The sequence below is a fragment of the Artibeus jamaicensis genome, unplaced genomic scaffold (genome assembly GCF_021234435.1).
Source record: "Artibeus jamaicensis isolate MK-2021 breed Jamaican fruit bat unplaced genomic scaffold, CSHL_Jam_final scaffold_916, whole genome shotgun sequence".
NCBI lineage: Eukaryota > Metazoa > Chordata > Mammalia > Chiroptera > Phyllostomidae > Artibeus > Artibeus jamaicensis.
The window spans coordinates 17,980,490-18,004,173 of NW_026522059.1; the positions used below are offsets into that span (position 1 = coordinate 17,980,490).

General features: G+C 39.0%; 1 protein-coding gene across 3 annotated transcripts in view; it reads left to right on the forward strand.

The window, feature by feature from the left end:
• Positions 1 to 12,298: 12,298 nt before the first annotated feature.
• CSMD3 (CUB and Sushi multiple domains 3) overlaps positions 12,299 to 23,684 on the forward strand; it is a 921,636-nt gene continuing 910,250 nt past the window's right edge. For all 3 annotated transcript variants that reach the window (XM_053661036.1, XM_053661038.1, XM_053661039.1), the window contains exon 1: positions 12,299 to 12,476. In XM_053661036.1, coding sequence (XP_053517011.1) covers positions 12,299 to 12,476 — 178 coding nt within the window. The remainder of the gene's footprint in view (positions 12,477 to 23,684) is intronic.

The window sequence follows — 23,684 nt, forward strand, 5'->3', positions numbered from 1 at the left end:
GAGGAAAAAGGAAATTAAAATTTACAGGTGCATTAAACATTTATCTGTGTGATGTATATGAAGATGATCAATTTCAGGATTCTTCTGCATTCAAGTTTTATAAGAATAGCAAAATAATCGATGAAAACTGTTTATCAGAGCAGCAGCTTAACTAACTTACCAACATGCTTTTTCCTGCTGCCCTCCCTGCCTTAGCTCCTCCAGCGTCTCTGTCCACATTAGATTATTATAATAACTTTCAAGTATCCAACTGTGTAATCTGTATTGAGTAAAAACATATACACATATATACATTTATATATATGTGTGTGTGTATATATACATATATATGAAACTGTTAAATCAATTGTAATAGCAGATGTGCTTTTTCTTGTGTTTAATATTTTGACATCTGTTTTTCATTCATTTAGTAGCCAATGACACCCAAAAGCTTGCTTGAGTAGACCTGGGGGGTGGGAGGGATTCTATTATTTTTCCTAGAAAAAGTTGGCTACATGAAATTTAGTATGTTCTTTTAACCTCTACGATAAAGGTTCATGTTAAAAAATATAGAGGCCTTGCTCCCATTCCTTTTGATACAGTAGGCTGTCAGGTCATTTTGATGTACACCAGAATCAAAAATTCATCTGTATATGGCACAGAAAAATTCAATGGCTACTTCCAGAGAGAAATCCTTTCAGCGTTATCAGAATTTGACTAACACAAAATCATGATCTGCCAGAAAAAGTGACATGTCATAACATTTCTCTCCAGTGTCTTGCAGAATGACCAGCAAGCATCTCAAAGTGTCATAAACAAGTTTTCTACATGACTTCCATAATATCAGAAAACTTGCTGTATTTTTCTGCATATTTTCTTCTTACTTGTACTATCTTCTTAAACATTCTGAATGGGAATTTCCACAGTGTATTCATCTGGCCAAGCCGCCCCATAGTTTTTTTCTGCATTTTAGCAGGATGCCCTGAGCATAGTATATCCTATCAATGCCAGGTCAGACAATTGTCAGACCAAAGGAAAAGCCAACTGCTCACCTCTGTGCAGAGTAGCAAGTAAAAATAAAACCAATCAGCATGATTTCTATCAATACAAAACTAAATTTAGACCTAAGCAGCCTTGGCTGCCCTTATTTCCATCGATTAAAGGTGTTAAAAACCTTTAATCGATTAGAGTCAAATTACTTGAGGATAATTTTAAAACAAAATGAGAAATAATGATGTTTTTATGTGTGTTTAAGTATCTATTATCAGATTAAAATAAGTATCTTACCTTCATTTATAAGGGAACATCTACTTATCCACTATGAATTGAATTCTTTCCTGCTAATTTCACTACAGATCTAGTGGTTTAATCATGCATTCATCCATTAAATAGTTTATCAAATTTCTAATTTTATAGGGTGCTGGACTAGTATTTGAAGTTTTTTGGGGGGAAACACACTTTGTCCATTAGGACTGCAAACATCAATGCGGAAACTAAACAAGTAAAAATGACAATATAGTATGATAAACATTCCAACAAGATTATGCACAATCTCTACAGAAACAGAGAAGGTCATTTTGTTCAAACCCAGAAAAATAAGAAATAAATTCTACAAAAAGAAATAGTCACTTGAATTTTGGTTTGAATCATATTCTGGCATTTTCCAAGCAAAGTGGGAATAGAAGCAGCGTAAATGTTGGAAAACGAGCAGCAGTAACTGATCATAAATACAGATTTTCAAATGTATTTTGAAGGAAATAATAACCATTGGGGAATTTTAAGTAGGAGAGTATCGTTTGCATTTTGTTTCAGAAAGATCGCTCGAAGTCCTCAGTAGACAATACACTGAAGTGGCCTGGCCCTGTGCATGAGTCTTCTCCATTGATGATGGAGAAGACTGTGATTTGAGAGAAATTGAAGATTTAAAAAATGAACCATTTTATTTTTTAAAGATTTTTTAGAGATTTTTTAAAAAGATAATAAGAATTAAAGAATTTTTAAAGAGAGGAAGGGAAGGAGAAAAAAACACCAATATGTGGTTGCCCTTCACGTGCCTCCTACTGAGAACCTGGCCAGCAACCCAGGCAGGAGCCCGATACTGAAAATTAAACTAGCAGCCCTTCCGTTCACAGGCCAGCACTCAATCCCTTGTGCTACACCAGCCAGGGCAATTTTAAATACTAGTATTATCACAATACATAATCTTAAAAAAACTACTCTATCTGACTACCTAAAATTGACCTTGGTTTTAGTTCAAAAGTCAGTCTGGTCACCAGTAAACCTAGGTAGATACTTAGAAATATTGATACATCGGAGTACTACTGTCTACTACTAATCTGAGAACCAGCAATACATCCATTAAGACCCCATTATTAAGACCCCAATAGATCTTCCTCGTGCTCCAGAAATGAATTATGAATACAACAAAACCCAAAGCTGTTTAAGAGATAACAAGAATTAAAGAATTTACAGCAGATGGTACCAGCTGTGCACATTTAATTCCAGCTCAAACAATCTGCCAAACAGACAGAACTGCTTCTGCATGGGAAATTGGAGTGTCTCTGAGCCAAGGAAGAAACCAGAGAGAACTTTTTCTGGCATTAGTAATCAGACCTTTTATTATAATTACTGTTCGGGTTGTGGACTCAAAACTTCCGTTTCCCTGCTTTCTTTGAATGATGTGCATTCTCTCTCTCTCCCTCTTTCTCCCCCACACCCCTGCATAAGAACATCCACACCAGTGTTTCCATCAATTGAAAAAAGAATACACTCAGAGTTAAATTGTTAAAATGTCATATACTAGGCATTCAGTAAATATATATTGAGTACATAATATTAAAAATGATTTAGCAAAGACATTTTAATGATACATTTCTAAATAAACCCCAACATGTTTCAATGTATTTATAAGGAAAATAACTGTAAGTAACAAAACACAAGTAAAGCAAAGCACTATAAATGTTACAAGATAGTCTTTAAAAAAGATATGCTTAAAGCCCATTGAAATGGACAAATACCATGTATCTGGAGAAAGTAAGACCTGAACAAAGAGTTGAAATATGAAACTTGGAGAGGCTAGTAAAGATGAGCAAGTATTAGAGGCCAAGAGAGCAATATCAACAAAGGCTTAACACAGAATTCACACACATGCAGTGTGTGCATTTATCAGAGTGGACTCACTAGAAGGAGGAAACATCATGAATGGACTTGACTGTGATATTTGTGACATAGATCATCAATATCTTCTGAAGATAATGACAATGAAAGGACACAAAGGTAGTTTGAGAAGACAAAAGTCATGATGAAATGACTGTACTTAGTACATATTAGGATGAAACAGAAGTTGTAAGCCTGAAGACAGGGTAACTGGGAGGTCCTTGCAATAATATATGCAAGAGATCATTATTACCTAGCTCAGGTGATGGCAGTAGAATAATAGATAGAAAGAGACACAGTGGAGTCTAATATAAAGGAGATATTTTCAGATATTAGTGTTTGACTCCACTGCAAACATGAGGAGAGAGGTCTAAAAGTGAGGTTTGACTAAGTGGTTGGATGAAAAAAGGCAGTGATTACAGAGAAGTTTGATCAGAAGAAGCAAATTTGGAAATAAGGAGTATAGGAAAAGGATGAATGCAATATTAAATATATTGTGTCCGAGATGTCAGGGAGAGAATAAAATGTGTCTCTAGGGCTCAACCTGGGGCTTTAGAGTTCTAGTTCAGACAGAAATTTATGTAAAGCTCATTGTAAAAGACATGGGTCATAGAATACATAACTATTTTGAAAATAAATAAACATTAATAACTTATGAGGTCTCAAAATATTCTAATAAAGAATGCTCCAGTATTAGGGTGGAGGTAGAAAGAAGAGTCTATTATCAAATTGAAGTCCAGCAGCTGTGTTCATAAAGCCAATGTCTTGGCATTTCAGATACTGTAGTTTTCTAAGATTTCCATAACAAATTACTAGAAACTTGGTGCCTTAAAACAATAGAAATTTATTCTCTCACACTTTGAAGTCAAGATGTTGGCAGGATCGATTCCTTCTATTGGCTCTGAGAGAGAAATCATTCTGCACCTTTCTTCTATATCCTGGTGACTGCCAACCCTCTTTGGAGTTCCTTGGCTCTTAGACTGATCACTCCAGGTCTTGCTTCCTTTTTTTCCATTGTCTCCTCCTTTGTGTCTCTATGTCTCAAGTCTCACTCTTTCTTAGTTAACCCATCATCAGATTTAGAGGCCACCATAAATCCAGGATGATTTCATCTCAAGGTTCTTATTTTATTTATATTAGTTATACATGCAAAGACTCTAAAAAAATAAGGACACATTCATAGATTCCAAAGGTTAGGACTTGGAAATACCATTGTGGGGGTAACCGTTTAACCAGTGTGAAGAACTATGACAAGGTATGGAGTAATTTCTTATACCATCACACCTATTAAGAGTTACTAAAAACTCTGTGAAGTAAACAGTTGTTCCCATTTTACAGATGAAAAATTAAGGCTCATGCTGTTATCAAAAAGTGATAGCTTTCTTACCCTAAAGGCATTTTCAGTCCCAGTTCCTCTTTTATCTTGAAGACATTATTGTATATTGATGCAGACTCAGAAAAAAAATCATTTATTTTGTTTTTTTTTTTTTTTGGAAGAGGAGAATTTGTGTTCATCTATCACATTCCTTCTCCTCACTATCTTCCCATCACTTGAGTAGGCAAGCTTTCTATTCAGGAAAAGAGTTGTTTATTTGCTTGTGTGTTTTGTCATTGTGGTTGCTTGCTGATTGGGTTTTGTTTGTTTATTTGTTTTTTAAAATTTATTTAGAAAAGAACAAAGCTAATTGGGAAAAATAAAGAACAAGATTCCTTTTGCCCCAGAAGAAATATCCTCTAAGATTTTAAAATGGACAGATTGGGTTATTATCATATTGTAATTATTGAATAGTTTAACCTCCTAAGACATGCTATTACTATTATATCCATTAAAATATTACATAATGCATTTGATTCATGGTCCATTTGAGTCAATGCTAAACAGGTGAAATCTCCCAAAATTCAGATTGGTGTGCATATATTAGATAATGAAGTAAATTTCTTAGGCAATTGCAATTTAGCATTCACTCATCATGTTACTATAGAGATGAAATTATCTAAATCTACTATCAGATTTAGATTATATATTAATATTATGTGTCGTATAGTTTATTTATTATAGATTACATTTATATTAGGTTATATCATTAAAAAATTATTAAATCTTATTTAGTATGTTCATAATGAATGCCTGAGGACTTCAACCAGATTCAAAGGTTAAATTGATTCTTTTTATAAACCATTGCAATACAAAATACCAAAACACATTGATTTGCTTATTCAATGAAACAATCCATTGATCAAGCTGTTTAAAAAAAATGCGCCGCTAAAAAAAAATGTGCCTCTAGATGTTTACTTGAGCTGACCAATCATTATGGTCTAGTAAAGAAAAAAATGTAGGAAATATTGACAAGGACTCCTTGTGCCCCAGTTCACACTTCTTTCTGGCAAATTTTTTTCTTTCTGGCCTCACTTGCCATATTTTTTCTAAAAGGATGACTTAAACCTAATTGTCTAAATTTCAAAAAATGTTTAGTATATAAACTTTACTTATAATATTGCTATAAAACAGTTTCCCCACCAAGGTGTTTTCCTGTCAAACATCCCCAAGTGGTTCTACAAGGGCTCGAATGCATATCTCTTCCTTGAATTTTTCTCTAATTCCCCCAGCTAGAATCCACCCCGCCCCCTACTATCTTAGCATTTTACAGGTATCTCCCTTACAATGGTTATTCTGTATTGACATTCACTGTTGTTATTTGAGAATATATTCTGTCCCTCCTATTATATTGCAAGCTCCTTGAGGATAATTGCAATTCTTGTTCATGTTTCCTTGCAATAAGAAATCAAAATAATTTCTCAAATGAGTGAATGAACAGGCAAATGAAAATGATCCTGCTACATGAGGAGTGAAGATGAAATGGATCCCTGCCCCATGGGAAAGACATTTGTCCTTACAACACAAATTGGATTTTGTGTAGCTAAGCCAGAATCTGCTGCAATTTGCTTTGGTGGCCAAAATGGTCCTTCTAAGTGAAAATAAATGCTATCTTACTCTGAAGAAAGAATCTATATATTGTTTGGCTTCCTGTATTCTTACTCTGAGAAATATTTCAACATTTGTTAATTTTAGATAAATCTGGAAAACCAATGAAATAATAGTTGTTTGTGATCATTTGGGAAGTTTAAACATTGGGTCAAATTATGCAATAATGGAAATTCATTCCGTTAATATGGTTTAGACACAAGCACATGTGTATACATACATAGAGTATAGACTGCAAATTTGTGAACCCTCCAACAGTGCCATTATTATATAATGGTTTCTGTATCTGAAGAGTTTATAATTATTTAGGAAAAAACCCCTCACAATTATATTCATAAAAGTTCATGAATTCTGCAGTATCACCAGCAAAATGACGTCACTATCTTGTGAAAATAAATTTTAGATACGAGTGACTGGTACTGACCATCTAGCTGTGGGCTATATTTTCTTAGTTGGGGCTTCTGAGGTTATGATCAATAATAATTTGAAAACAAATGCTGGCACCTTTCCAGAATTAACTTTTAGTTATAAAATTGTTTACTGCTAGTGATGAGGCTCCTCAGCCAAACTTTATAAAACTTATGTTTAAGTGAAATATAATATAAAGAAGGTCTCATACACGCTACCTAATCTATGATAGACTAGAAAAGTTCAAAATAAAACAAATTAGGGATTTTACTGTATTGTGAATATTTAAAAATATGCATTTATCTCAAGAATTTATAATCAGTGTTGAAGATTAGGAAATAATTCATGGATGAGAATAAAGTTAGTAAATTAATTTTAGGAGGTAATGAGTTTATTGGTAGGTAGTTCAGGAGATGAAATCAAATATGCATTGCATGTTAATAGTAATGATAGACAATATATTTTGAAATCACTCTTTTGATTTATAGTCTCTAAATATTTATGTATTCTCAAGTGCATTTGTGTCTGATATCACATAACTATATTGGAGTTAAAGAAATGGTGATAAATAGATCTGCTACGCCAGGAACTGAGATTTATTCAGACTGTGTCAGGAAAACAACTATATTACTTATGAAAACAAAAAGAAGTCTGGAGTGTCATGATTGTTCATCAAGGGAACCATTTCCTTAACTTTTTATTTCTATTTCTCTACACAGAGACAAGTGATATGAGGCCAGGTGGTAACAGGAGAGTGAAATACATGTAAAGACAAACAGAAAAGTTTTTAAATGTTTTCTCTATTCTCACCTCTTTTCTTTCAAGGTCATCACCCACATGTGCCCCTACTTTTCACCATGTTTTTCTTCTTCTGGGAAAATGTGCTCATATAATTTAAAGTAAAATATCTCTATATTATATAAACTATATTTAGAATGGCACTAATTAATAAAATGTGAATGTTAATGTACTAAATTTATTATGTATGTGGCCCATGCCCCAAATAAAGTTTTTGGAGGGAGTAAAAGTGTGGTTTATTTACATGAATACAGCAATAGATACTGCCTTTCAGTCTTCAGTATTTTCTCTTCTGTTCTTCAAAATACACTAGTATTTCCCTTATGTAACATAGAAACTTTTAGCCTCTGATTTTCTTAATGTTGTTAAAGCTTAAAAAGTCTGATATGGCTGCTAAGCCTTCACTAATAATAGAATTAAGAGGAGTCAAGACATAAGAATGCCCAGGAAGGCGTGCTTAGTAACTCTTCCAAGGGGCTGTCTCCAACTTTCAACAATGCTTCCAGATTAAAGGCAGGACACACTGTGATCTGCCTGATCATTTATCTTCTTAAAGATAATTTTAAAAAAAAGTTGTTTTACCCTGAATATTAGACCTCTTTCTTTTCTCCTCAGCCAAATAAGAACTACTGCAAATCATCAAGGAAATTATAGATTTAAATTAGAATTTCTTCATTATTCAAAATTACATCCAAATATTTTATTTCCCCAGAGTTGGAGAGAACAGACAAAACAGATCCAAGAATGGACATTTATAGAAAAATTAGGAAATAAGTTCCTCTTTTCTACTACTCTTCTGGCAACAAATTCTATATAAAAAGTGCAAACAAACAGGAAAAAGTTGGCTCAATTATTTGTAGATCAACATTTTTATTTTACTCCAACTAGATTTCCCCCACAGACTCACGGATTGGAATTTGAGCATTTTAATTAGAAAGTGTATCTCTACAATCAGTAGACATTAGCTCCAAAGGCAGGAACATTTCTATACCAAAATAAATGCTGCCTTTAGAGAATAGTACTCACGTAAACCTGTGTTTCTGTGACACAGGTTAAGGAAAACACTTCCTAAGTTCACGACTCTGTCTGTCGTATATATACTCCCTTTAAAAATTTAAAGTAATCTCTCTTCGAGTCTTAGTTGTTGTTTTTTCTTTTCCTCAGAGTGCTCATTCTGCTTCAGTCACTTTTCTGTGATGTCACCCCTGTGATGTTAAAACAGAGTAAATAGACAGAGAGGATCTGGTTAATACAGGGCACCTTTTTTTTAAGGTGCTTATTTTCTCCCTTTTAAGTTCCAACTGAGCCCTGTTTTAAGATCATACTTAATGATATCACATAAGTATTTTTGGCAAAATGGAAAAGGAATGGAAATCTGGAAATTTCCATTTAAACACCCATCCATTTCCTCCCTAAACTCTTTTGAATGATCCTTGCCAAATCACCTTTCTCTTTGACCTGTATGTGAGAAGATCAACAGTGTGCAAGAAGTTAAAAAAAAAAAAGGGTGCAGGGAGTGACTGACCCATATAAAAAAAGTTTATATGTATACACATATGTTTTAAAATTTGATCACCTTTAGATTATCTTATAAATTTTTGTTTGTCTATGATTATCCAGACAAATTTACTACAAACATTTTGCTTTTATTATTAAACTGCTTTAGAACAAGCATTTTTGGGACCTGGTATGGCACAGCACAGTGAGCAAGCATACTGATGCAGAAATTGGACGTGTATATTTTCCTCTTCAACATATCACGTTGGGCAAAGCAGGACAGTTAACACCTTTGTGTATCAATTTATTCACCTATAAAATTAGGATGATTGTAGTATTTGTCTCAGCAAATTGTAATGGAATTGACTAAGATATGCCACATAAGCATAACACAATGTCAGGCATACAGGAAGCACTTAATGTTTGCTCTTATGTTACTTATGCTTATCTTCTCTTTCTAAAAGTCTTAACTAAATCTGTGTACAACACTGCTCTTTTTCTGCAGATCAGCTGAGAGAGGTGATTTCTACCTCCCAAACGTAAGCACTATATTTTTCCTTTTTGGAGAAGTTGAAGAATTTCTCATGCAGGATTTTGGCTCATAGTGTTATGTTTCTGGAATACCTTTGGAAATGCTCCCTTGTAGAGGAGTCTGCTTAGCTTAAAAGACCAGAGTGTGATCCAACACTAAATGAGTGGACTAAACGCTCATGCTCCTGATAATGACCTTGGACAAAGATGTGATTTCTCCATGCCCTAACTTCTCCTGTCTGTAAAATAATGATTTTCTACTTGGTCTCGGGAGCTGGAAGATGCAGGTAAAAATGGCTTTTGATGTATTATGAGCCATAGAAACTAGAAACTATAGTGTCGTTCAATGTACTATTAACTACCAGATAATTTTAACAACTTCACATTGAAATGATAGGCAAGATAGGGAAAGATAACTGAATCACAGAATTAGCGTGTTTGAAATTAAGTATCAGCAATTAGTATCTTAGTAGTAGTGATGATGGTCCCATAGTCAAAGTTTATTTTTTTTGCACATTAATTTCCACTAAAGTATCCCTGACTTTTGAGAAATAATGTTTTTCGGTTTGAGGTCCTCCTGTCTGAATACATAACCATACATTTAAGGAGATTACGTACACCCGAGAATTTTGTTTTCTTCTGATGAACAGTGAATTCGGTTGAGGTAACTAACCTCTGCATACTGGGAGGAAGGTTTTGTCCAGTGTGCTCATTAACTCCAAGGACCTGTTTGCATCCATCTTCTTGTTCAGTCTAGCAAAAACAACAGCAGCAGCAACATGCCCTGACATCCTGACTGAAGTCAATGCCAGAGCCTCCCCTAAGGTGGCTGATCAGACTAAGGATGGTTTCGCTGTTGGTCCTCCCAGTCAGGTCTCATCCCAACCTTGTTGCCCACTCCCCTTAGAAATCTGCACATGCGGACAATAGGAAGCACTGTTGGGAGGGAACAGTGTTCAGCCACACCGCCCTAAAGGCACCTTTTCGTATTTAATGGGGTCAGCTGGAAGTCTATATAGCATTTGCCTCTTGCTAAGGCTCCCTGCCCGGGAGAGAAATCTTTCTCTAACACACACACACACACACACACACACACACACACACACACCCCACACGAGAATATAACCACATGCACACGCATGTGTACTGCACAAACACACTTGGGAAAACACCCACTCGTAGAAAGTCACACCTTGTATCATCTTCCATAAGCACGCACTCTTACCCTTCCCTACAGCACTACGGCGCGTGTGTGTACACACGCGCACACACGCGCACACACACACACACTGAGTGAATCACAAAATACCACAGCCGGAGAACTCAGAATCCTCCCTATGATGCAGCCTGAACCCACTTACCACGCACGCCTTATAGACGCTCGCGGGCCTGCGCCCACTTCCCAGAGCCAAACTCCCTGCAGAGGCCACCTCCTGGTTCCCTGGAGCCGGAAGCTGCACCTTGGAGCCGGGGGACAAAGGCTGGTCGTGCGGGACGGGACGGGAGCCACCATTTGTAGGCAAGGTGGAAAGCTACAAACTCAAATTGGGCAGTACTCTGGCCAAGTCCTGTAAACAGACGCTAATCTCCTTGATTGCTTTCAGCATGCAAATAGAGCCAGAAGCCCTTGCAACGATCTATTCCAGAACCAGCGCCGTAGCCCTCCCTCCTCCCCCCGCACCTCCTGAGATGGGATCAGATCCCCGGAAAGGTCAGATCACCATTTGGCGTCTAGTCGAAGGAACTTGTTGGTCCTAGGATCTAGGACGGAACCAGGTAAAAGCAGGATTAGGAAATTGACACACAGCGGTAAAACGCGCCGGGATCGGGACGCAGCCCCTACACCAGCGGAGGAGAGAAACGGAGGTCCCTCCGAGAGGGGAGAGAGAAGCAGACGAGTTCACCTTGGCCAGTAGATGGCGCAAGAACTCTTCCTTTGTACGATCTTAACCCTTGAGCTGAGTGTGAGGCTGCCAAGTCCAGTCCTATGGATGCATACATTTTCCGTTTTGAAAGAAACCTACTATTTACATATCTGGGATCGGTTCAGAATGAAGACAAATGGATCTGTTCTAGATAGCTACCACAGATAAAGTAGTTTAACTGCGGCACACATCAGCGGAAAGTGGGGAAGGGACGGTGGAAGGGCGAACTACTTGGGGAAACGACTCTGACTCCCTCCTCACCCCGAGCTCCCCCGCCGCCCCCGCCCCCCACCTCCGACTCTGTCTCCGGTGGTATCGGTTTGCCGAATCTTAAAAATCCGGTTCCCGGTTTACACGTATGCGTTTGTATATGTGGATGCATGTGTCCAAACAAATTCTTCTCTGATGTCCTTTTTTCAATTAAACCATGGGATAATAAATGCGCGGCGCCTTCCTGTAATATGCTGCAATTACAGTAGTAACACATGTCCCATTATAGCGACGTGGGCATCGATGGAGCCCGATTCATTTCCATCACGGTTTCCCCAAAGGCAACACATATCCTCCGATTAAAATATTCCTTTAACATGCTTCTGTATTCACAGGCTGCAATGGAAAGCTCACTAACATAATATTTCTTGGGTTGCTTTTACAGGCAAAACTGATCTACTCCGGGGAGGGAAAAAAAAAAAAAAAACAAGCCCCTGAATTCCAAATATTGTGGGGAGTTTGTCAGAGAGCGGAGCTGAGCTTTAAGAGGCTCACTAGTGGTTTCTGGTGGTTGCTGTTAAGGAGCTAAAATTGAGGTAGATTTTGCTGGAGGAGGAAAAAACGCACAAGGAAAGACAGAACCCAGAGTACGGAGACTTTGTGCCCCCGTTGGAGAGATGGTTGAGTCCTCGTCAAGGTTGCTGTGGTATCCCAGAAACACCATTCACTCCGAGCTGTGACCGCGCACCGACAACAGCAACAACTCCACTGCGCCGGGCTGAGGAGCAGAAATTGGGAGCTCGCGAATAATATGAAAGGGACACGCAAAGGGGAAAGCCGAGCAAAGGAATCCAAGCCCCTGGAGCCTGGCAAGAGAAGATGTGCTAAATGTGGCCGCCTGGACTTTCTCCTGATGAAGAAAATGGGGATTAAAAGTGGATTTACGTTTTGGAACCTCGTCTTTTTATTGACGGTGTCTTGTGTGAAAGGTAGGTCTGCTTTTGGGGGGTACCCTCTGCTTTGGATGGAGGGGAGCTGACTCGTCACCAGAGAGAGTCTGGTATCTTACTTTGTAATTTGCACTGATAAAATAATCATAATTATACTGAAGGAGTCGATTCAGAGCTCTTTTCTCCCCTCAGATAGGAAATGCATTTTGCTTGCCAGATTTGGCGTTCAATGCAGTGATTGAGCTTGTGCTCAATAAATATTCTTGCAGTATGCTCAAACGAATACGTGAGTTGGTTCTTACAGCCTCTCTAACTAGTGGATACCCAGACAGAATTCCTCTGCAAGACTTTTCTCCGTGGTGAGGATTACCTTGATTTCTGTTCAAACCAGTGTGGACTGATGTTCTGGTTGGAATATTTATATTCAAGGTACTCCTGGAAATGCCTTTTAACCCTTTCAGGTAGGAAAGTTACCCACGAGCTAGGAATGTGATGATTTTGGATGCAATAGGGCTCGGTGGGTTTCCAAGCATCTCCCCACCTCCGTGAATGTCTTCATGCATGTGTGAATTAATTCTGTGTGGGCACTTATCCATTGGCGAAGGGTAGGGGAGCTTCCCTGAGTCCTATGGTAGAGGTTTAGCTTAAAAGGGGGGTTTAAAATGATCCGAGACACCTTGAAGTACAAAGATCCACCTTTGGGAATGAATGAAGGTAGGAGGAAAGTCATTAGCTGACGACTAAAAAGAAAATCCCTAGCAAGTCTCAGCGTTCAGACAGGTAGAGTGTCACATGCACAGACAAGGGGAGGTGGCGGGTGGGATGTAAAATTTATTCCCAAACAGGAAGGCAAGGGACAGTCAGGAGCATTGGAAGGAGATCTGTCCTCAGGGAGGGAATAAATCCCCAGCTCTATTCCACAACTTACCCTGCACCCTGCTGCTACCCGTTAATTGCTGCAAAGAATACTCAGGGGTGTATATGACTCATGCCATCATTTTTGAACAATCGCCTCCCCATACTCATGGCAGCTCGAATAGACGAGAGATGGATGTCGCTTTCAGTGAAGCTTGTCTCAAATCCTGGGTGTCTGTGTGTCAGGGGTGCGCGGTGGGGGTGGGAGTGTGTTGGCCCAGGCGCGCCAGGGCTGTCAACACAAACTGGACGCTTCTTCCTTTGTGAAGGGGTGCCTCTCTGAACCGCAACCGGCCCACGTCTCTATGAAACAGTTTATTGTCCAGCTTGCAGCTGGCTGTCCCCCTGCAGAAGGCAGCCCATTTGCATTCAGTGGAAATGATAATTCACGTTTTGGGTTACCTCTCCCTCTATTAGGACCAATGATGGTTTCGAATTTTAATTTACACCCCCAAAAGCCAAGAAGTCGTCCCCAGGCTCTTTGATAGTAACAGCGCTGTAATCTAAACCTGCTCCTTAAAGCACGCCCCCCCCCCCCATTTTTTCCCCCTGGAACCTCAGCGCAGATCTAAGGCAAACCGCTTGTTCAAAGCTGCATAACTACACTGACTAGTGCACAAAACGCATCTTGGGTTGCTTACAGTGGGCTTCGTCCCTGGCTGGACGAGCGAGGAGCCTCCCATTATGCTTAGTTCGTCTGCCGCTGGGAGTCTTTGGTTAATGGATGGCCCTGGGGCTGCCTGCTAGACGCACTCGGCTGGGGGAGGGACGGAGAGCCAAGAACGGGGAAAAGGTTGGGGTGGTTCCTGCTAGAGGATAACCGGGGGTTAAGAGCGAGTTTTCATGTGATACCTGTTGAGCCAAAACACATTCGGGGGACATGTGAGGGGAGGGAGTCTCCGAAGCAGGGAGAACACGCCAACCTGACAAACACCGGTCCACTCCGCCTGCGATTACAGCCCTGCTGCCCGCACCTACCGTATTTTCCGAATGAGATGCGCCTAGAGAAACGAATGGCGCCTTATTTGGCTTTAAATGGCACCAGAAACGGGACCCCTCTACTAACAACTCCTGGATTTTGGCCTAAGATAATCGGTCTCCACTGAGCGTGTACCAGGTTGGGTAACAGTGGGAGGAAGAAGAGTATTACACTCTGCTTTGGATCCGTCCAAAACCAATCTTCTACGGACCATTTAAAAATGTTTTTAGTGGTAGTAAAGTTCTTTGCTGCTGCTTATCTGCTGCTTGGGAGGCGTCTCCTATAGATTACACTTTGGAACACCGTCCTCAAATTCTGAGAAACAAACTTAGGCTGCTTGCTTCAGATCTGCTCTCCCTCCTCGTGGACAGTGCCAATTTTGACAGGTGCTTCTTCCTTCTCTTTGTTTTATCTTAATAACACCTTAGTCTCAAGGCTTCCCTAGAACTGGCATTTCTGAAATGGCATAAGTGTTGTTTTCCCTAATGTCTATATCCGCTTTTGTCTTCCACGAGGCTGCTTCTGGACACTCAGGCCCACGGGGAAGCTCGCTCTGGGGACTTCCTGGGAGGGCTCCGCAGGTCCTAACCCAAGCTAACTACAGGGCTCAGGAAGTGGGGGCGCCCAGTTTTCCAAGTGAGCAGTGCCAGTGTGAGATTTCCACCTTGTGTCCACACTTTTCATCCCCCCACCACTCACCTCTGCCTGCCACAGCAATGACAAAGAGGCTCGGTGGGAGGAAACGCCTCAGAGTAGAAGAGAAAGTGGCCTTCAGTAGTAGGCCTGCATCTCCAGGGTGGGGTTGAAAAGAAGAGCCAACCTTCTCTGGGCGTTGTATCTCCACAGTCATCTAAAATAAAACGCAATAGAAGGCGGCAAATTGGGGGTTGGGGGTGGGGGCTGGGCAGAGGCTGCTTAGACCTGATGCTTGCTTGCCTGTTTCAAACTGAATCTCTCTCTCTCACACACGCAGAGGTTTCTGAAACGCAGGCTGCAACTGCAGCGTGTCTGTTTAGGTCTCACGCAGATAGAAACTGTGAGTCTCCAAGTCGTGCTTAAACAGCCCGCCCCCGGAAACAGATACTGTGGGGTATTTTCCCATACACATTCTCCTGGGATGGGGCTTGGAGGAGGAGAACACACAACCGGTGCAGAAAAGGTACAGAATGAACTGACCCAGGTCAAAAGCAGGTGAGAGCCAGTGTGCTGGTCCTGAACCCTGCACCAGGGCGTGCTTCTGGGTTTTCTCTTAAGGACCCTGGACTTCCAGAAGGATCCACGTTTCCATGTGCTTTGGAACTCCAAGGAGGTCTTTCTTACTCCCTCCCACCACAGAGCTCTTGTGAAAGAGTGAGGCTCACACACTCTGCCCCAGTTAATGACTTCTAGAAAGGGTCTTATTTCAGGAGTCCGGGGGTGGAAGAGCTTGCACCACCTTTCCTGGACCCTGCGGTGGCCACACCGGAGGTGTCAGTGACGCACCTGTGCACAGGACTGATACCCTCAAAGCAGACAGTCTGACCTGGCAGGTCAGGAAAATAGTCTTCCCTTGAGGGAGCTTTTCAAATAGGAACGGGATGGTTTCATGTCTTTACCAAACAATAACAGCAAACAAACAAACAAATAAACAAACAATAACAACAAAAAAAAACCATCCACAGCTATCATCATCAAAATCCTTCCCCAGAGGTTTGCAAGACTGAGACAGCTACTGGGAGGTGTGTCCTTTGTATTAGACTCAGGTCTACCTGTCAGGCTTCAGTTTGGACAGGCATTTCTCCCTTTCATCTGTTTGTTTCCTCTGGGACTATTTATTAATACCTTTTAGAAGGCCACACTCTCCGCCCGGAGATTGAGTGCCTTGGCTTGGACCAGAGCACGTGTGTGTGTTCCTGTGTGTATGTGTTGCTGGGAGGAGGTCCGCATGGATCCACACGGAGGGGCCTTTAGAATGAATGCCTTGAGAGTTAGGAGAGGGGTTCCGAGGAGGAAATGGGTGGCTGGTAACCAAGTGTTTATGTTCCCGGGTAGAACCATGATAGTCCGTGAGCTGTGGCCACTGCTGTCACGCAATCTGGCCCAGACGCTGAGAAAGCTCCCTTTCCCCAAGTTGACCTCAGCGCTGCTCGCTTTCAGGCAACTTCAACTCTAACAGGCACTGGGGAATTGGAAAGCCACATGGGGAGCAAGTAATGAGACTCCTCTGTAATCACCCGCATCCCCACCCTAGCTCTGTCTCCAACGGGCGAGCCGGGAGCTGGTCACAGGATTCTAGCGCTGCATTGGCTTAGTTAGACCCCAGAGGTCAGGGTAGAAAAAAAGAAAAGGCGCAGGGTCATCCTTGTCGCAGTGTGGTCCTCTTCCTGCCTCTCTGGAGGGCCAGCTGAGGGCTGAGAGCCGGGAGCGCATGGGGATTGAAGCGCACTGCAGAATAGTAATGAAGCAGGACGCCCAAAGAAAATCCACTCCGGCATCAGGCGGAGTCCCTTCTGCCTGAACACTGCGACTTCAGGGAGGCTTTGCACCGCTGAGTTGCTAAATCAACCCAATTCGCTGCTTTGAAAAGGCTTGGACAGCACCCAGAGTTCTGAGCTGAACTTGCCCTGTACAGTGATCTTGGTGAAATCCTTCTGAAATGTCATTTTGCAGCCCCATATTTTCTGGAATCTTCTGGTGCTGAACAGTTGGGGAGGGGGAGGCTGCCTCTGGCTGGTGTAGCAAAAGTGTGTGAGTAGAAATAATTAAGGAGCAGGTTTCAGTATCTTAAAAACCTGATTCCAGATTCTCTGAGATCCTTCAAGGAGAAAGGAGGGAAAACTACCCAATATATTAAGCACTCCAGGAGTATCAACTTAGTAGCAGTAGTTATTGCTCTTCATGATATTAGAGTTACCACTTGTGAGGTAAGGGAATACTATAGGGGCATAATGTCTTTCCTTGAACACAATTTGAGGTCTACAGAAACACTGAAATGATCTAATGAAGCAGTAGCTAATGGCATCACTACATACTCACAGTAAAGTGAGATCTGAGAAAACAAAAAGTGGTTTAATAATGCCCTTGTACTTGTGTGAAAACATACTCTGCTATTAAATGCTTGTCTAAGACCTTGAAAATCAGTAGCTAGAAGGGACCTGCACTTACCTAGGCTCCAAATATACTTCTCCTGGTGCCCCAAGAGGTGACTTCTATTTATTCAAGGGTCTCAGAAAGCCCTTCAGAATATCAAATACTTTCAGTGTTTTGTCCAGTTTGTAAAATAACTGTGAAGCACCCAACAACATGTGTAGCAAGGGAACTATTATTACTTAGGGCAACAGGGCTATGAGAAAATACGCTGTCTTGTATTTCGAATTTCAGTGTTTGAGGGATTAGAAGGAAAATGCTTGCCAATGAAGAGATTAGAAAAAATATGTGGGGTACAAATAAAAGTTAAGACCATTTTATTTTATCTACCTTAAAACATATTTTTTATTTCATTATTCCATTCCCTTTACTTATAACCTAAAGGGGTACATAGTTTAGGGATACAGTGTGAATTCTGATTTGGATTTTGGATGAGGTCTGGTCAGGATGATAGACCCATGCTTACCAAATGCATCTGTTTCCTCAGAATGATCAGATGGGTGATTCATGGTATTTTCCAGGGAGACCAGTCTGCGTGTCTGTATTTTCCCAGAGTTAGGACCCTCTGGTGAGGCTCTTATTCTCATCGAGCATATCCCTTTACCAAAGACACTGAGAAATATCAATTTGTTGAGTACCTTTCAGTGTCCATGTTCATGGCCTCAGCACTGACAGACGTTTTCTTTCAAGCCTCTCATCGTACAGCCAGCCCTAGTGACTTATGCTTTCAGGCCCTTTGTTGAGCTCTTTCTTGGTGCTGATGGAGAATTCATAAGGATTAATATTTGCTATGCAATGGTGGCTTGCTTGCCCACAATCCAATTTAAAATCTCCTCTTTAAAAAGTCTGCCTTTGCATCATTACCATATGTATTACCCACCATGGAACTGGATAATGCGAATATCGATGATCAACCCGTGGCACTGGGTATCACGCTATTATAGTGCTGGCTCCTAAGTGGTTTCATTACAGTGATTTTCAAAGTATTCCTGAAAAAAGTGGTACCAGCATCCTGTGGCAATATGAATTCTCAGATCCCTACCCTAGGCCTATTGATAAGATACCCTGATAGCTGGGCACAAACACTGGTTATTTTTAATAAGTCATCCAAGTGATTCTGCTGCACTCTAAAATTTGAGAATCTCTGGCGTAAAGTGGAGAGAAGAACAAGGACTCTGGAGCCACCAAGATCTGATATCAAATAATGGATATACTAACCACTCAACTTTCCTAACTTGTACTTTCATTACCTATTTTTTTAAAAAAAGTTTGGACTATTAGGAGATCTATAAGGAAGTTACAGATGTAATATATATAGTGCTGGACAGTGGTGGCTATAATCAATGTTACCAAAATATACTTTCCTGTGCAAAGCCAGTATGAACTCTCACGTGCTATCCATTACACAACCAGCCCTAGCTTTTCCACAGGAGTAAATAAAAAATGTGGCATCTTCTCACCAGCTATTATTTCACTTTGGATAAGTTCCCAGACTATTATCTACTTGGGAAATACTCTGAAATTTGTACTTCTCACCCTGACTCAGTTACTTCAGGTACAGGCTCTATGAACCAGGCCAGACCCTTAGCTTCACAATGTTAGCCCTGCTGCTCCTAGGTTCATTTCATCAGTTGCATTTCAAAATCGACACACTTTAATATTGATTTATTAATATCATTACATAAATCTGTATATTCATCTTGTTAGAAATCATGGGGGTTATATGACAGGAAGGATTCTTAAGTATCCATGCTAGTTCCATGCTAATTTTTTATGCAGTAACTGCACATACCTAGAAAGGATAACTGGATTTCACTAGGTGACAGACATCATTAGCTCCAGAATTGAGACTAGGTCATTTTCATCTGAGCTCATGTTGAACTGTCTTTGAAATATGCCTTATCAATTTTGCTACAGGGCCTGCTCATATGGCACCAATAAACACAATCTCAAAAGTTAATATTTAAGCACCATATATCAATTAGTACCACAGAAGTATATGTGATTGTGTTTTATGGTAAAATTAAATATATATATATTAACCATTTGTTTTGTGGAAGGCAAAGAGAAATAATTATGTAATGAAAACATTTTCTAAAATGTATAATATGTATAGCAAATAAATAGTCATATTTTTTATAAAATCTATTTATTGATAATATAAGCCTATTAAAATAAAATTAATGCATTGACAGGTTTTCATGTCTCATAGACAAATTTGAGGGACAGTACTTAGTTAAATCTTTATTTACTTTTTCTTATAATCTGGACAAAATTTCTTGTTTAAAGGCTTTAAATCTAGAAAATTTGTTCTTAATTTATTTTCTTCACTTTTTGTTATGTTTAAGTCATATTAATGTATGATTTATGCATTCTTTCTCACCTGTGTTTTCCTTTTTGTATTTCTCTCGCACACTTTATATAAGACAATGGTGTCATTCACAACTCTACCATAAAAATAAAAGTACATTTTACAAATATCAATAGTACAAGGACCATTGATAACATTAAGGGGATATCTTCAAAATTATCAACATGTGAGATATTTTAAGTTTCTTTATAATATGGGAATAAAGGGTTCAAAACAATGAATGCTAGTAAATTTGAAGAGTTTAAATGTTCAGAAAGTGATTAAAATATATAAAAATAATGAGTGAGTCTATTAAAAGCTGAGTTTGTAATGTTCAAGATTATAAAGGCCTTCTTCCTCTGTTTGCTTTATGGTAGTCAATTTTAAAGGAATAGTTATGATTATATATTTTTAAATGATTATAAAAAATTTAAAATATTACCTTTAAAAATATGGTTAATATCAATTTGAAAATAAATTTACTTGTCGAAGTAGACTCTGCAGAAGTGGATTTATTAAATTTTAATAAGTGAAAAAGCAAGGGCTCCTGGATAGTGTTCCATTTACAATGAGTTCATGTGGTTGACTCCAGAATATTCAGAAGTACCTCTTATAGACAGGGTATAAGACAGTATTATGTTTTGGGAAATAGTATTGGGATAAAATTCTTTGTTACATATTTTTTGTGGGGGAAGCTCTGTACTAAGCCATTTATATTTCGTGTCATTTCCATCTCAAATGGTGGTTCTTTCCTTCACTTCCTTGCTTAGAAGCCTATCAAGTATCTCATGAGATAGCTGTTATCTCTTATGCACAGATTATAATCTCCATTTACAAATTAACCACATTTCTTGAGGTCAGAGAGGACAAAAACTTCCCAGCATTATATGGTTAGCTAGTTATTGAGTGAAATCTGAAATAATATTAGATTCATAAGTTCATAGACTTATCAAAACCTGAAACTGTAAATGTCTAAGTTACTAATGAAACCTTTTTTTTATTTTTAAGAGAAAAACAGGCCCTGAGAATTTAATTTTTAAAAAGCTTATAATTAATATTTATGTTTTTATATATTTCACAATTTCATTAAGATATAAGTTCTCAGTTTTGTAATTCTCAACATCTTTTACTTCCTTTGCTTTACTCTCTAAAAAATTCTATAAGATAAATGTGAAAGATACTTTCCACTTTTATAAGCAATATTAAGTGAAGTAAATGCACAATAATATGTAAGTTAACTAAGTCAATAAAACATGTAAAACTGTTCACTGCATTAAGTGCAAAAACAAACCAAAACAAAATAAAACACCCAGAATTAACCTATAATCCTTCAATTCTAACCCAGTGTTCTTGAGTAAAGTTTAAAATTTATGAATGCAGATGAATTATGGGCTTCACATATAAAAATAATACATGGGCATAAAAATTGTTTATCAACTGTACGATAAGTGTTGGAAAATAAATGTATTCCTTTTGGTAACTTAATCTTCCACTTGATTCCATAGAATTGTAAGGATGGGAAAGCTTTTACAACCTATTTTTACCACTTAGCCTACAGTCATCTAGTCAGGAAGTGCACATTAGACTTATTTATATGGACAAGGGAAGTTATTTTGTAAAAATGCTTTATTGTTGTTCAATTACAGTTGTCTGCATTTCCTCCCATCCTCCCACCCCAGCCAAACCCACCTCTCTCCCCTGCTTCCACCCTCCCCCTTGGTTTTGTCCATGTGTCCTTTATAGTAGTTCCTGAAAATCCTTCTCCTCATTGTCCCTTCCCTCCCGCCCTCTGTCTATGGTTAGATTGCTCTTAATAAATGTTTCTGGTTATATTTTGTTTGCTTTTTTCCTTTGTTGATTATGTTCCAGTTAAAGGTGAGATCATATGGTATGTGTCCCTCACCCCCTGGCTTATTTCACTCAGCATAATGCCCTCCAGTTCCAACCATGCTGTTGCAAAGGGTAGGAACTCCTTCTTTCTTTCTGCTGCATAGTATTCCATTCTGTAAACATACTACAGCATTTCGATCCACTCATTTACTGAAGCGCACTTAGGTTGCTTTCAGCATTTGGCTAAATGGTGCTGCTATGAACATTGCGGTGCATAGGTTCTTTTGGATTGTTTCAGGGCTCTTAGGATATAGTCCCAGCAGTGGAATTGCCAGGTCAAAAGGCAGTTCTATGTTTAGTTTCCTAAGGAAATTTCATACCATTTTCCACAGTGGCTTGTACCAGTCTGTATTCCCACCAAGAGTGCACTAGATTTCCCTTTTCTCCACAACCTCTCCAACACTTGTTTGTTACTTTGTTTATGATGGCCATTCTGACCTGTGTGAAGTGGCGTCTCATTGTGGTTTTAATTTGCATCTGTTTGATGGCTAGTGATGCTGAGCATCTTTTCATATGTCTCTGGGCCCTCTGTATGTCTTCCTTGGAGAAGTGTCTGTTGAAGTCTTTTGCTCATTTTTTAATTGGAGCTTTTGTCTTCCTGGAGTGGAGTCATGTGAGTTCTGTATGTATTTTGGAGATCAAACCCTTGTCTGAGGCATCATTGGCATATGTGTTTTTCTGTATAGTCGGTTTTCTTTTCATTTTAATGCTGAGGAAAGGTATTTTTAAAAATATTCATATGCAAACTCCATCAACAGAGTCTACTTCATTCCATAAGCGCACCCTGGCAAAAGGTAGAGGTTTATCTGCATATCTTTACAGAAAGAAGAAACAGGCCAGAGGAATAAATTCTGGTGTACAAACCATTCTCTAAGTTCCTTATCCATTGCACATTTCTCTTTATTGGATGCTGCCTTATGAGCCCCTTATTTAGTCCTAGTTAGATTATGGGAATACAGCTTCTTGAGATGGAAGAACACTGTGCCTACCCCAAGATCTTAATCAGACTTAACACAGTACTTCCTGAAGCAATTGTATAAGGAGACACAGACACATGTAATAATATTAGATTTTTACATTAATAATAGTACTATCTCCTGGAGATGAAACACAGGCTACCTTAGATTTACCGGCTCTGTGCTCTAGCTGACTGAACTGAACAGTTCAGATAACATATTTACTCAGTCTTCCCTTACCTAGAGAAACCATGGGTTAAGGTTTCTGGGTTAATGTCTAAATCAAAACAGCTGAACTGATTCAAATTTTTGTGTAAACAGACTTGCATCTAGGCTGCTAATTTGTGCGCCAATTTCCAGTTTCATGATGTTTACAGATGACAGGGATAACTTCTACTCTCTTCCATGAAGTTTGCAATAGAAGTGATGACAGGTTCACCATTACTTGTACTGAATTCACCTTCGATGCGTAGCTTAAAAAAAATCTTTCTTCTATAAATCTTACTAGTACTTTAGTGCTCTTTTATCAGTTCAATCTTTTTAAAAGAGGTCAAATAGTAACTCTTCAAATCCATTTTATAGCAAAGTGCTAATAAATCTTTGATTTCTGTAAGCTTGGCAGTATTCACTTACATATTAATAGATAAAAATAGGAATCATATTTTGAACTTATTATTTTTAAATATCATCAATGTGTAAGTACTTAGAAATCATACATTTTTCAATAATTCAAAGATTGCTACTTATTTTTACCTGTCATTTCATAAATCATTGGAATCTACCTGAGAAAAACTGCTTTCTAATTATGCAATTCTTTCCAAAACAAAATGCTCAAACGCCTCAAAAAAAATGGAAGATGTTAGAGATCTAACATCTTCCAATGTTATATCTTGTGCCTGTTCATGTAAATATTATCTTAATTGTTTCCATCATTTTATTTTGGTTAAAAGTCCAGTTTGGTTTATAATGTCTTTTATTTAGAACAGTATTATCTTGAATTAAATAGTGTAGCTTGAACACATTTTAAGTCA